At 41.2% G+C, this 12,810-nt stretch overlaps 1 protein-coding gene across 2 annotated transcripts in view; it reads right to left on the bottom strand.

Moving 5' to 3' along the window:
- Window positions 1–12,381: 12,381 nt before the first annotated feature.
- DOK5 (docking protein 5) overlaps window positions 12,382–12,810 on the bottom strand; it is an 82,121-nt gene continuing 81,692 nt past the window's right edge. For both annotated transcript variants that reach the window (XM_063146388.1, XM_063146396.1), the window contains exon 8: window positions 12,382–12,728. In XM_063146388.1, coding sequence (XP_063002458.1) covers window positions 12,670–12,728 — 59 coding nt within the window. In that variant the 3' untranslated portion in view covers window positions 12,382–12,669. The remainder of the gene's footprint in view (window positions 12,729–12,810) is intronic.

Here is a 12,810-nt window from a genome sequence, read left to right as displayed (position 1 = left end):
TATTTTTCCATGCAGGATGTTGAGCTTAGAAGCTGGACAGAATTCCAAATGAAACTGGGAAAGATTCAAAGGATTCCCACCATAATAATGAAAGCCAAACACAACTGAGTATGTTTAATCTATTATTATTTCAAATCTATTTCTGTTCTTTCCCAACACCAAGGAACTAACCCAGAGCTGGTCCCAGTCAGGCAGCTTGCAACAATAGCATTGAAGATAATCAGGTCCAAGACTCATTTTTAATCCCAACCTACAACAGGGGACCCAATTTAAATGACTTGTTGCAAATGCCCATCTTTCTCCTTTTCTCTCTAGGATGAGCCAAATGCAAAGAAAGACAGTGGGGTCTTGGAGCATTAGCAGCTAGTCATGCAGTGGTGAGACAAGAAAAGCTATACCTGATAAAATCTTCTCTGTAAAAAGAAGCACTGCCGTCCTTTGCAATGGGTAAATCTCATAGAATCATAGAATTCTAGGGTTGGCCCTAAAATACAGAAAAGTCTATTAGAATTCAGCGACAAGCAACCTTTGGAAGCCTTTCACCCAAAACCAGAGGCTGTCTGGTATACTGATCCCACTCTTTCTGCTTAGCTAATGACCTCTCCAGCTAATTCTTCACACTATGGCAGAGAGACAAATAGTCTGCCAAATTGATTGTGACCATCATTAACCACAGGTGTGCATTCGTCTAACAGGTTGTGACAGCTCTTTGACATAAAATGTCATAAATGATATTCAAGTCATAAGAAGAATACAAAACGTTTGAAGGGAATGTTACTTCTCCAGTCTGGTTTTCCCCCCTCTTCCTACAACTCCAGTGGAAGATAACCGGATATCAGATGCAGTCGATCTAAGGGAACATCATTTCAAGGCCAAGGTTATGGAATTTCCTGTCTTGCTTATAAATGGACTGTTCAACTGTACATAACGTTGTGCCGTATCAATCACTGAACACATGTAGTCTGAATGGAGGCATTTATTGAACTGCCACCTCCCCAACAAAACAACAGATTCTTTCATTAGCCAAAGGGAAAGTGCTGGTGGGACAGAACTTCCAAGATACCAATCTATTTAGTCCCAAATTGCCATTTAAGCCACTTATTTATGGGAGATGCCCAGTCCAGAAATAAATGATTTTAAAAATCTTTGATCCTTATAAATTAAGCTAATGGTAGAGTTGTGCAGAATGTCTTGAACAATGGTGGCGTATTGATTTCCTTTGGTGAGGAATATGGTGCTATTTAACTTCCCTTTATTTTACATTTCAATCGATTCTTTTAGCTAATTTTCCTGTCGTTCTGGCATCTCTGTGAATATTAGGGCACCATTTTTTTCATTTCCAAGCTTTCATGCTCACCATTAAAAATGAGTTCCACATCATGTTCTACTGTTCCTCACAGGCTCCCATTTCATGAATGATGGCCTTGTGATACCCACAAAGTCTTTAACAATGTCCACCTTGCAACTGCTGCCAAAATCTTCACGTTTACCACTGTAAATGCTGTCTGATGGCATGTATTTCATTATAACTTTCTCTGCATGTTGGGGAAGGCTTCAAAGCAGCTTTTGTGGAAGGACCATAGCCCAGTGCTAGAGCAGCAGCATTGAAGGCAACAGCAAACTGGAGCTGATCGGAATAAAGTCAGAATCATAGAATCACAGAATAGTAGAGTTAGAAGGTGCCTAGAAGGCCATCAAGTCCAACCCCTGCTCAATGCAGGAATCCACCTTAAAGCATCCCTGACAGAAGGCTGTCCAGGTGCCTCTTGAATGCCTCTAATGTGGGAGAGCCCACAACCTCCCTAGGTAACTGGTTCCATTGTCGTACTGCTCTAACAGTCAGGAAGTGTTTCCTGGTGTCCAGCTGGAATCTGGCTTCCTTTAACTTGAGCCCGTTATTCCGTGTCCTGCACTCTGGGAGGATCGAGAAGAGATCCTGGCCCTCCTCTGTGTGACAACCTTTTAAGTATTTGAAGAGTGCTATCACGTCTCCCCTCAATCTTCTCTTCTCCAGGCTAAACATGCCCAGTTCTTTCAGTCTCTCTTCATAGGGCTTTGTTTCCAGACCCCTGATCATCCTGGTTGCCCTCCTCTGAACATGGTTGCTCACCTTTGTCAGGAGGGTGATGTGTTTCACACCAGCAGAGCATGCACAGAGTGCAAATAATGCAAGCAGAACCAGAGGATCCAGGTAGCAGATGAAACAGTCCAATGAAGAAGGAAGCACTCAGACACAGTAGCTTTAACTACTAATCTAAGTTTACTTTACAAGTATATACAGAGTAAAATACAGAATAACGCTCCAGCAAACTCTCCAATATTCTTTCTCCAAACTCTCCACACTGATTCCCCATCAGTAACATATTTATACAAATGAACACCAATCACAGTGTTCTCATGTAATGTGAACACTGGATTGCATCAGCTAATTTGCTGTTCTGCCCAGATACTCTCCACCTGTGTATCTGGCCTCTTTCCAAAGTCTTGAGATGACTTCTTCTTAGGTCTCTAGTTCCAGCAAAAACTTACACAGGTTAAAAACCTGACACCCCTCCTTTTTTCTGAAACTAGAATTTATACATATACATTTAACTTATCATTCCAAGCTGTTTGATTAATTCCATATGCTTATGTACACTTAGAGGCTTCGTTAGTACATCAGCAACATTCTCATTTGTGTTACAGTAAATAAGATCAATTAATCCTTCTTGCACAGCTTGTCTTACATTGCAGTAACGAATGTCCACATGTTTGCTTCTTGTATGCATTCTTTCAGACTTTGCCATGTGAATGCAAGTCTGATTGTCCTCAAACACTTTAATTGGTGTTCCTACCTGCACTTTTATGTCTTTTAGTAATTGTACAAACCAAATTACTTCAGTGCAGACTTCAGATAAAGCAGCAAACTCAGCTTCTGAAGTTGACAGTGCTACCAGACTTTGTTTCCTGGATTTCCACCCAATTAAATTGTTTCCAAACTTTATCACAATTCCTGAAGTGGATTTTCTGTTTTGGGTATCGCCAGCCCAATCACTGTCCACATAGCACTCTAAAAATAATGTGTCTGACGGTTTTAACTTTAATGACACATCTATAGTGCTTTTCAGGTATTTAAATACTCTTTTTACTGCTTGCCAAGCACTATTTGTGGGTTTTGAAACAAATCTACTTAGAATGCCAACTGCATTAGCTATATCTGGCCTAGACCACTGTGCCAGATATAGTAGACTTCCAATTGCAGATTGGTATATTTCCTTATCACAAAATTCTGCATCTTGATCATTACATTGAAATCCTGCCACCATGGGGGTTTTAGCACCATTACACTCCTCCATGTTGAACTTTGTAAGCAGATTCCTGATCTTTGATTTCTGGCTTAATTCATAAACCCCTTGTTTCTTTGTGATTTCTACTCCCAGATAATCATGTATCTGACCCAAATTTTTTAGTTCAAAGAATTTACCTAATTGTTTTTCAAACTCTTCAACCTGGGCTTTTGTTCTGGCAATCAAACAGATGTCATCAACAAATGTCAGTAGCCACATTTGTTCACCTTTTACATTTTTTGTGTAAAAACATGGATCTGCTATTCCATTACTGAAACCCAATGATTCAAGTGCTTCATGCAAACATTGGTTCCAATTTCTAGCAGACTGTTTCAAACCATAAATTGCCCTGTTTAATTTGTATACAGAACCTGGCACTTGAGATTCATACCCTGGAATTTGGGCCATGAAAACAGTTTCTTTTAGTTCTGCATTCAGATAAGCAGTTTTCACATCAAAATGAAAAACTTCACAATCATATTTTGCAGCCAGAGCTAATGCAATTCTCATAGATTCAGCTCTTACTGTGGGTGCAAAAACTTCATCAAAATTTACATTTTTTCTTTGTGTGAACCCTTGAGCAACAAGTCTTGCCTTGTATTTCATTTCTCCTGTTTGCAAGAATTTTTTCTTAAAAACCCACCTACAACCTACTGCTTTTTCACCTTTAGGTAGCATTGTAGGGGTAAAAACATTGTACTTCGCCATAGACTTCATTTCTTCATCCATGGCCTCAAACCATTTTTCTTTCTCTGGCTTTGAGAGCTTCAGTACATCTTCAAAACTTTCAGGCTCATAGCTCACTTGGCAAACCCTGACTTCACTTGCTGTGAAACGATCAGGTGGAATGCCTTTGTTACTTCTTTCTGACCTTCTGGGGACAAAAGAACTTGTAGCTGCCTCCTCCTCCTCCTTCTTTGGACTTAAAGAAGTTTGGCTATCTAACCTAGCTGCTTGCTCTTCCGCTAGTTGTGTTTTTTCAGAATTTTTACTCTCTGGCAAAAACACTTGACTGCCATGCAAACGTTCCCAATTACATTGCTCTTGGAATTCAGCAGACCTGGAAATAATTACCTCTCCATTGTCTGCATAAAACCTGTATGCCTTTGAACCTGGAGCATACCCCAAGAACGTCATTTTCCTGGCTTTAAACTGTCCTTTCCTCCTAATAGCCTTTGGAACATGTACCCAAGCAGTGCTACCAAACACTCTCAAATGAGACAGTGATGGCTTTTTTCCAAACATTAGGAAATATGGGCTACTGTTAACTGCTGTACTCCACAGTCTATTTACAATGTAATTTGCTGTAAGCAGTGCTTCACCCCAAAAATGTGCTTTTAGTCCAGAATCAGCCAACATGGCATCCTTCATGGTTTGCAGAACGCCATTTCGCCTTTCTGCGACACCATTTTGCCATGGGGAATATGGGGCACTACGTCTGGCTGAGATTCCTTTGTTCCTTAGCCATTTCTGAAAATCAGTAGACATAAATTCCCATCCAAAATCACTTTGAAGTTGTTTTACCTTAGTAGAGAATTTTCTCTCCACCCAACTTTGCCAATTTTTGAAAATTTCAAACGTTTCACTTTTGTTCTTCATAACATAGCAAAAACCATATCTGCTATAGTCATCCACCAGGATTAAAGCATACCTCGCCCCTCCTAGTGTTTTAGACATGGGACCAATCAAGTCAGCATGCACCAGCTCAAAAATCTGCTTGGTGACTCTGTCACTCTTTTTACATATTGGAGCAACCTTTGACTTTGCCAATTTGCATGTGCTGCAGTCTAAATACTTTTCACAAGATTTTAAATTAAGTCCTTCACACATATCAGGCATTTTCTGCAGTACTTTGAACCCTGCATGTCCCAAACGTCTATGCAACAGGTGTATACAATTGTCATGTACAGGTGTGTTGCTAAATACAGAACATACATCTTTAGAACCTCCTTCTCCCTTGGGCAACATTTCATAAAGATTGTTTTTCAGTACACCTAGAGCCAAAACCTCATTTTCTTTGAGCACTTTACATTCTTTGTTTGAAAACATTACACTGTATCCTGCATGGTCTAAACAAGACACACTTAACAAATTATGCTCAAGACTTGGCACACATAATACTTTGTTCACAGTCTCACCCAAACTTGGAATGAATACAGGTCCTTCTCCAGCAACAACTGACACTTTGCCATCTGCCAACGTAACATAGTCCCGGTTGGTAGGATGCAATTTTTTAAACAACCCCTTATTGTTCACAATATGTTGACTGGAACCACTGTCCATCAGCCATGTGCTTTTTGGGTCATTTTCAACAGCCTTGACCACGGAGACTTTCGGTTTTGCAGTTTTCTTTTTCTTGCCTGAATAAGCTTGCTTCTCCGTCTGGCTAGGGCAATTCTTTCGCAGATGCTCTGTGGAACCACAACGAAAACAGCGCCTCACTGCAAACACTCGCTCCTTATCTTCACAAGCTGCTTGTTTGGTGGGAGTTTCTCTTGGCTTAGCAGTTTGCTTCTCAAGCTTCTTTTGCTCTTCTTCTAACAGCCGGCCGGTCAGAAATCGTAACGTCAGCTCACTTTCACGCATAGCCTCCAAACTCATGACAAGGCTATCCCATGAATCATCTAGCGAACTGAGAACAACGTAGACTTTATGACATTCAGTAAAAGTCATGCCTCGTTCTTCCAGGTCTGCAAACAATTGCCTCATCATGTTGAGATGTTCAGACACACTGGAATTCGGCTGCAGTTGAGCTCTGTACAGCTTCCGCGTTAGCGTGACCTTGCTCACGGCCGAATCTCTCACATAAATCTCTCGGAGATTCCTCCAGCATTCTTGTGCTGACACCAACCCACGAACATGTACAAGTTGATTATCTTCCAGACACAAAATAATGCTGGCTAGAGCTTTCTCTATACTTCTCTGTTCACCTTCATCTGGCTGAGCAGGGGGATTACTGACAACTGTCCATAAATCCTCCCTCCGGAGATATTGCTCCATCTTGACGCTCCACGCCAGATAGTTGTGCTCATTCAAACGGCTCAGGGACAAACCTCCCAACGCCATACTTGACGCCATCTCAAAAAACTGCACACAGATGTCTTACTTGCTTTCTTCTAGCCCCTCCTAGGCAAACAGCAACAACATTCACCAGGCTGCAGATTGAGAAGACTCTTCTTCACTTCCAGGACTCCAACAGCAATTTGCCACCACACTGGAACACCTCTAGTCAGGCTGAGCAATCTGGGCCCATGACCTGTCAGGAGGGTGATGTGTTTCACACCAGCAGAGCATGCACAGAGTGCAAATAATGCAAGCAGAACCAGAGGATCCAGGTAGCAGATGAAACAGTCCAATGAAGAAGGAAGCACTCAGACACAGTAGCTTTAACTACTAATCTAAGTTTACTTTACAAGTATATACAGAGTAAAATACAGAATAACGCTCCAGCAAACTCTCCAATATTCTTTCTCCAAACTCTCCACACTGATTCCCCATCAGTAACATATTTATACAAATGAACACCAATCACAGTGTTCTCATGTAATGTGAACACTGGATTGCATCAGCTAATTTGCTGTTCTGCCCAGATACTCTCCACCTGTGTATCTGGCCTCTTTCCAAAGTCTTGAGATGACTTCTTCTTAGGTCTCTAGTTCCAGCAAAAACTTACACAGGTTAAAAACCTGACAACCTTCACTGGTTGCCAGTTTGTTACCTGGTCCTGCCCATGTTCCCCAGCAGGTGGTGCACACACATGCTTACTGCCTATATGATACTGTGTGACAACCTTTTAAGTATTTGAAGAGTGCTGTCATGTCTCCCCTCAATCTTCTCTTCTTCAGGCTTAACATGCCCAGTTCTTTCAGTCTCTCCTCATACAGCTTCATCAGGTAGGAAAAGGCTGAGTGACATGTCCAGCATTACATACCTGAGTGAAACTTCTCACAGCAGTAGACTCTCTTTCCTGCTTTCTGCTCAGCCCCTCACAGCACAAATTTGCTACTGGGGCTTATGAGGGAGGGAATAGGGAACTAGGGCTTCTCCGGCCTACTGGATAAATTTGCATAGCTTTTCTTTTCTAGACATGATGGTTTTGTGAAATCAACTGCTGTTGAATTCAACCATTGTCTCAATTAGAACCAACATATTTTATTTATTTATTTATTTATTTATTTATTTATTGTAGTTATATCCCACCTTTTTTTCGTCCAAGGAACCCAAGGTAGCATACATAAACCTCCTCTTCTCCATTTTATCCTCACAACAACCACCCTGTGAGGTAGGTTGGGCTGAGAGTCTGTGACTGGCCCAAAGTCACCCAGTGGATTTCCATGGTCAAATGGAGACTAGAACCCAGATCTCCAAACTCCCAGTCCAACACTTTAGCCACTACACCACACTGGCTCTCCCACTACACCACACTGGGTCTCTCCTATGTCCATGTTTTTCTTTTTTCTTTTGCTGTGCTTCCCCTCCATCCCCTTAATATCTTCCCCTTTAATTCCATCCCCTTCATATTAAATCTTGGGTATCTGTTTCACTGCACATTTTGATTTTTGCTTTATTGGTTAGCTGTATATGTACAGCTCCAGTTTCATGAGTTCAGCTTTATTTATTTTTTTAAAAAAAACCTGCCACAAACATTTTGCAATATTGCTTTTTTTATCTCAGCTCCAGAACTTGAAAGTTTACCAGAAATGTCATCTTCAGGTTTGAGTTAAAGCAAATCGCTTACATTCATGCTCGCTCCTCAGCAAGCAATGTATTGGACCGTCCTTTGTTGATAATCTGAGAATACAATTTTTCTCTAAGAGTTTTGGTGATGCTTTTGTAAGGAGTACTATAAGAAATGGGAGTGTTTTCTCATTGAGACTTCAAATAAAATACAACTATCTTGTCAAGATGCTCAGCACCATCTGTGACATCCCCCCCCCTCATATACTTGATAAAACCAAGATGGTTCAATCAGAAAAACTGTATACAGCTGCAAAGTTAGGTATAGCTTGTAAATGGAATTCTCCAAAGCAACCAAGTAAAGAGCAATGGATTAATAAAATTTGGGGGATTATGAGTATATATAAACTTACTCAGCAAGTGCAGTGAGCAAAGAACTGTAATGTGAAGAATGACACCATGGTTTCCAAGCATTTCCTATGCAGGAACACTTTAAACTTTTGATAAAGTTCCAACAAGTTGCCTGTATTTTTTTCTGATTAATATCAACAAACGTGTACAATGGCATATACCTGCACACACTTCTTTTATATGTTGTAGAACTTGTATTTTTACTTTCATTAGGAATTGAGCTCCTAAGTAGGCTATTCAGTTGTAAATGTTCCATCAAAATTTCAGCTATAGACTAAGGTTTATAATTAATGAAGTTCTTTCTTTCTTTCTTTCATGATTGTGATTAATTCTTATGTACATTCTTCTTTTTGCTGTCGTCATTTTGTTAACCTTATCTCATAATACAATAAATGTTCATGCGGAAAATAAAATCAGAATGCTACCATGGCATTCATCCTGAGAATAAGATTGAAGGTTGGCTTGAAAATACCTGTCATAAATAAGGTTAATAAGAAATACCTTGAAATACAGCATTGCCATTGGTTGCACCAATCCAGCAAAGGAGATTAATACGCAGTGGCAGCCTTCTGCATGCGCAATCAGCTCATGGGTAGATATGCATCTGGGTGTGCAGTCACATTGCACGATGATGCTCATTTAGTCTCCATGGAACTGGTTTAGGCTGTCAATTCCCTTTGGGGGCCCACTAGTCTCATGTGACTAGGTGCATACAGCTAGAACTGGACAGAGGCCACTGACTGCATGAGTATTATAGCCTCTGTATTTGTGAAAAACCTCAAAGATGGCTACGATACTTACACCTCAGCTGCAGTCACATACTTGGGACTAAGGGCTCATCTACAGCTATGAGCCTTCTGGGACTCAGGGGGGGGAAGGATCTCGGGCTTTCTGGCTTCTGCGATCCTCCCCCAGCGTCCATACGCCAGCACGTCATCTCAGAAGGGAAGAGGGACATCCAGCATGGCGTGTGTGTGTGTGTGTGTGTGTGTGTGTGTGTGTGTGGTTGTTTTGGAAAGAGGAGCCAGTCATGCAATTGTACGGCCCCGATCCTCCAAAAAAGTAAGTAAAAAAAAACTTTAAACAAAAGCACCAGCAGCCATCCTAGGGATGGCAAAACTGCTGCCCCTCCCCACCCCAATGGGCACAGAGTCACCCTGTGCAGCTCCGTGCCCATTTAAATAGCCCCACTACTCACAGGGAGGAGGGAAACCCAGGAGCCTGCACCACACTGCCCATGATCCTTGGGGCTGTAATGGGACTAAAGGAAAAAATGGGATAAGTGCCATCCATTTTATCCCAGAGAAAGACTCTGGTCATCCGAGGTTGACCCTGGGATCTCCTGTGCATCATTTGGACGCACAGGGGCGACCTAGAGATGACTCTGGGATAAATGGATGGAGTCCCATTGAATCAACATGGACTTGCTTCCAAGTAAACCATTATAGGACTGGGATGCTTTAGTCAGTTTCATCACTTTCAATCCCTCAGTCTTTATGAAGAAATACATCAGTTCTGAATATGAACATGGGCAGCTGGAAAGGTTATAAAAAGCCAGCTTTTTCACCTCTTTCTGTCACATCACAGAAATCCCAAAATGGAGACACAAAATTATTTCAGTCCTAGACCTAGTTGATAGGATTTAGGCAGCCTAACTGGATGCATAGTTCCGACCAATATATCTTGATCCTTGTATGCCAGGTTTGTATTCTCAGAGTGTAAGGATGAACTGACAGAATCAATATGTCTGGTTGTCTTTCAATGCTGTGCTAGAAGGTGTTTGGCACAGACATCTGTAGCTTCTGATTTCAAACCTTCTTCTTCTCAGTCTGGGAATATGTGGGTGTTCCCCTCTTCTGTTGGTAGCTATACTGATTCTGCTCTATCATCCGGGATTGCTTCAGCACACAGAGAGATAGCAAGCAGTGTTAGGGCAACACCTATTGGCAGAAAGATGATCACAAGATAATTTCCCATGCAGTCATGATCTATGATAGGGTGGGAAAAGTCTCTTGCATCAGACTGCATTTGACACACAGGCAGACGACCACAAAGAAACGGCAAGAAAGGTCAAGAGCGTAAGAGGGATTTCAGTGGGGAAAGGAGACATATTCAGTGACATGGATTTCAGAACAAACACTTACTTGAAAAATTTATCCCATGAAAATTTCTACCATTCTCATTCAATTTGATAGAAAATAAATTGCTTTTTTTTGGGGGGGGGGGACTTCAAAGGAGAAGATTTTTTTTGGAAAAATTCTCATGAGTTTGGTTCAGGGTTCTTGTGCTTGCTTACCTTACTTCTGAGATGACTGAGGTTTGTCTGTGAGTGTCCTGTCTTTCATTGTACAATGAAATCTGACAGCCTGTAGCCTCCTTGGCTTCCCACCCAGGGGAAAACGTCATAAATTTATTCTTCCCATAGGGCCTTTTCAGCTCAGGATAGTGCAGGCAGCCTGGGAGAGTGTAGAGCAATGTGAGATGCGTAATAGAAAGAAAAATATAGACAGTACCCTCAGCCCCCTCACAGTGATTAGTTAAGGTCAAAAATGCCACCAACACACATTCAAAATAAATTATAAACTACCCTGAGAATGAGGCAGAAAAAAAGCCTCTTTCATGGGGGACAAAAACTTATAGGAAATTGCTGGGAGTTTTCTTTTCTCACCTCCTAAAAATAAAAGGACACGTTCAGAGTTTTCTCCACATTTTCTTCACCACTTTTTTTGTGGTGAATGAATTTCCCTACCTCAATGCCCTGGAGTGATGCTAGGTAAATGGGGCATTGTGGGAGATGCTAAATGGGGGGGGAGGCAGGCTGCCACACCATTGATGCTGTTGCAACTTGCAGTGGCAGTACAAAAAACAAAAGACCCTTAGGATAGAAAGAAGCTGTTCTACAACCCTTGCCAATGGTGATGCCTACGTGTGAGAAATTGTTGGAGTATTTCCCCTCCCCCTGGAGAAATTTTGTGAACTTGTCCCCCCCCACACACACACACACCAATTTCTCTATCCACAAATACAGAGATTTTTGAGAGGCCATTGGGACTTCCTTTGCCTTCCTCTGTGAGCCAAGCCATGGGTTTTTCCCCAAACGGGGGTAGGGTGTTGTCAGCTACAATTTGTGCAAATAGAGTTTTGTAGGAATTGTGGCTAAATTTTGCACAATTTGTGCAAATTTGCACAAAATTCTGCTGTGATATGCACAAATAAACCACAGAAAGTTTGCAAACCGGCCCAACGTGCTACAGACTGAATTGGGCCAGTTAGCAGAGAATGGGCTTAAGTCCAGGGGGCTGAACTGACAAAAACTTATTCAAGTCCATCTCCCAAACAGATTCCTCCTGCATCCCTATTTTCTCTAGACTTACCTCCTATAGCTCGTGCTGGATGTCCACATGTATCCTACCATTGTGAGGTCAATATGCTTTCAGATCATGAGCTAACAAATGTTTGGAAGTTTTTTGGCCTGTGATCTGAATAGTTATGCAATCTGAAACCTTCTCAATGGTGCATCTAAGGATGAATATATTATGACAAGTGAGATCTTACTAATGCCGAGTCAAGCACTATTACTGAAGTGCTGAGTCAAGCACAGAGCCTAGAGCCTAGGATATGCTGCTTCTTGTAATATTTTGAAATCACACCTCTTAGAAAACTTATATGCAACATTTCATATGATGTGGGAAAGGACATTTTATTTTTAAATTTCTAAAAGACATAATTAAACACATCAGTATGAAATAATCATAAACAAACAGGCAAGAGAATTGACTTTTGATAACTTAGATGAGTCTTAAGCAGACTTTAATAGACAGGGACAACAGATTCCAGTTCCTAAAAACTGGTCACCATTCTGAAAAGTGCTGTGTTCATTGATGGATCAGGACACTGAAGACTGGAAACTACGTTATCTAAGAAACTATCAGAATGGATGAAGTCAATTTTGAACAATTTGTAGCTTAGGACAAATCATCATATTATATTATATTCCCCCCCCCCCAAAAAAAGCACACTGCCAGAGGGCTTCTTTCTTCCAGATGTAACTATGAAATACAGCAACTTTCCAATGTTAGCTTTAGGCTGTATATAATTTGGCTGAAGATTTAAAAAAACCCAATATTGCAGTCTCAATCCAGTCTCCCTTTCTTCTGTCTGTTTCTTCATTGTTGCCCAATGCCATTGAAAGCCTCTTTGCTGGACCAGTCCATCTCAAGACACACACATTGTAGAAGTCCTTGGCTCTCTTTTATCAATGCTCTGACCGGTAGGTGGGGAAAGTTTCTGTTCGATGGATCTTCAGTGGACTATCTTCTCCAAATCAGATCAAAAGGGGTGGAAGGAAACAGCAATATATCAGTCAATTATCATAAATGTTGTCTCTTAAAAAAAC

Source organism: Elgaria multicarinata, chromosome 1 (genome assembly GCF_023053635.1).
Source record: "Elgaria multicarinata webbii isolate HBS135686 ecotype San Diego chromosome 1, rElgMul1.1.pri, whole genome shotgun sequence".
In the NCBI taxonomy this organism is placed as follows: Eukaryota; Metazoa; Chordata; class Lepidosauria; order Squamata; family Anguidae; genus Elgaria; species Elgaria multicarinata.
Note: the sequence above shows the minus strand (reverse complement) of the source record. Positions and strands in the feature narration are given on the sequence as shown.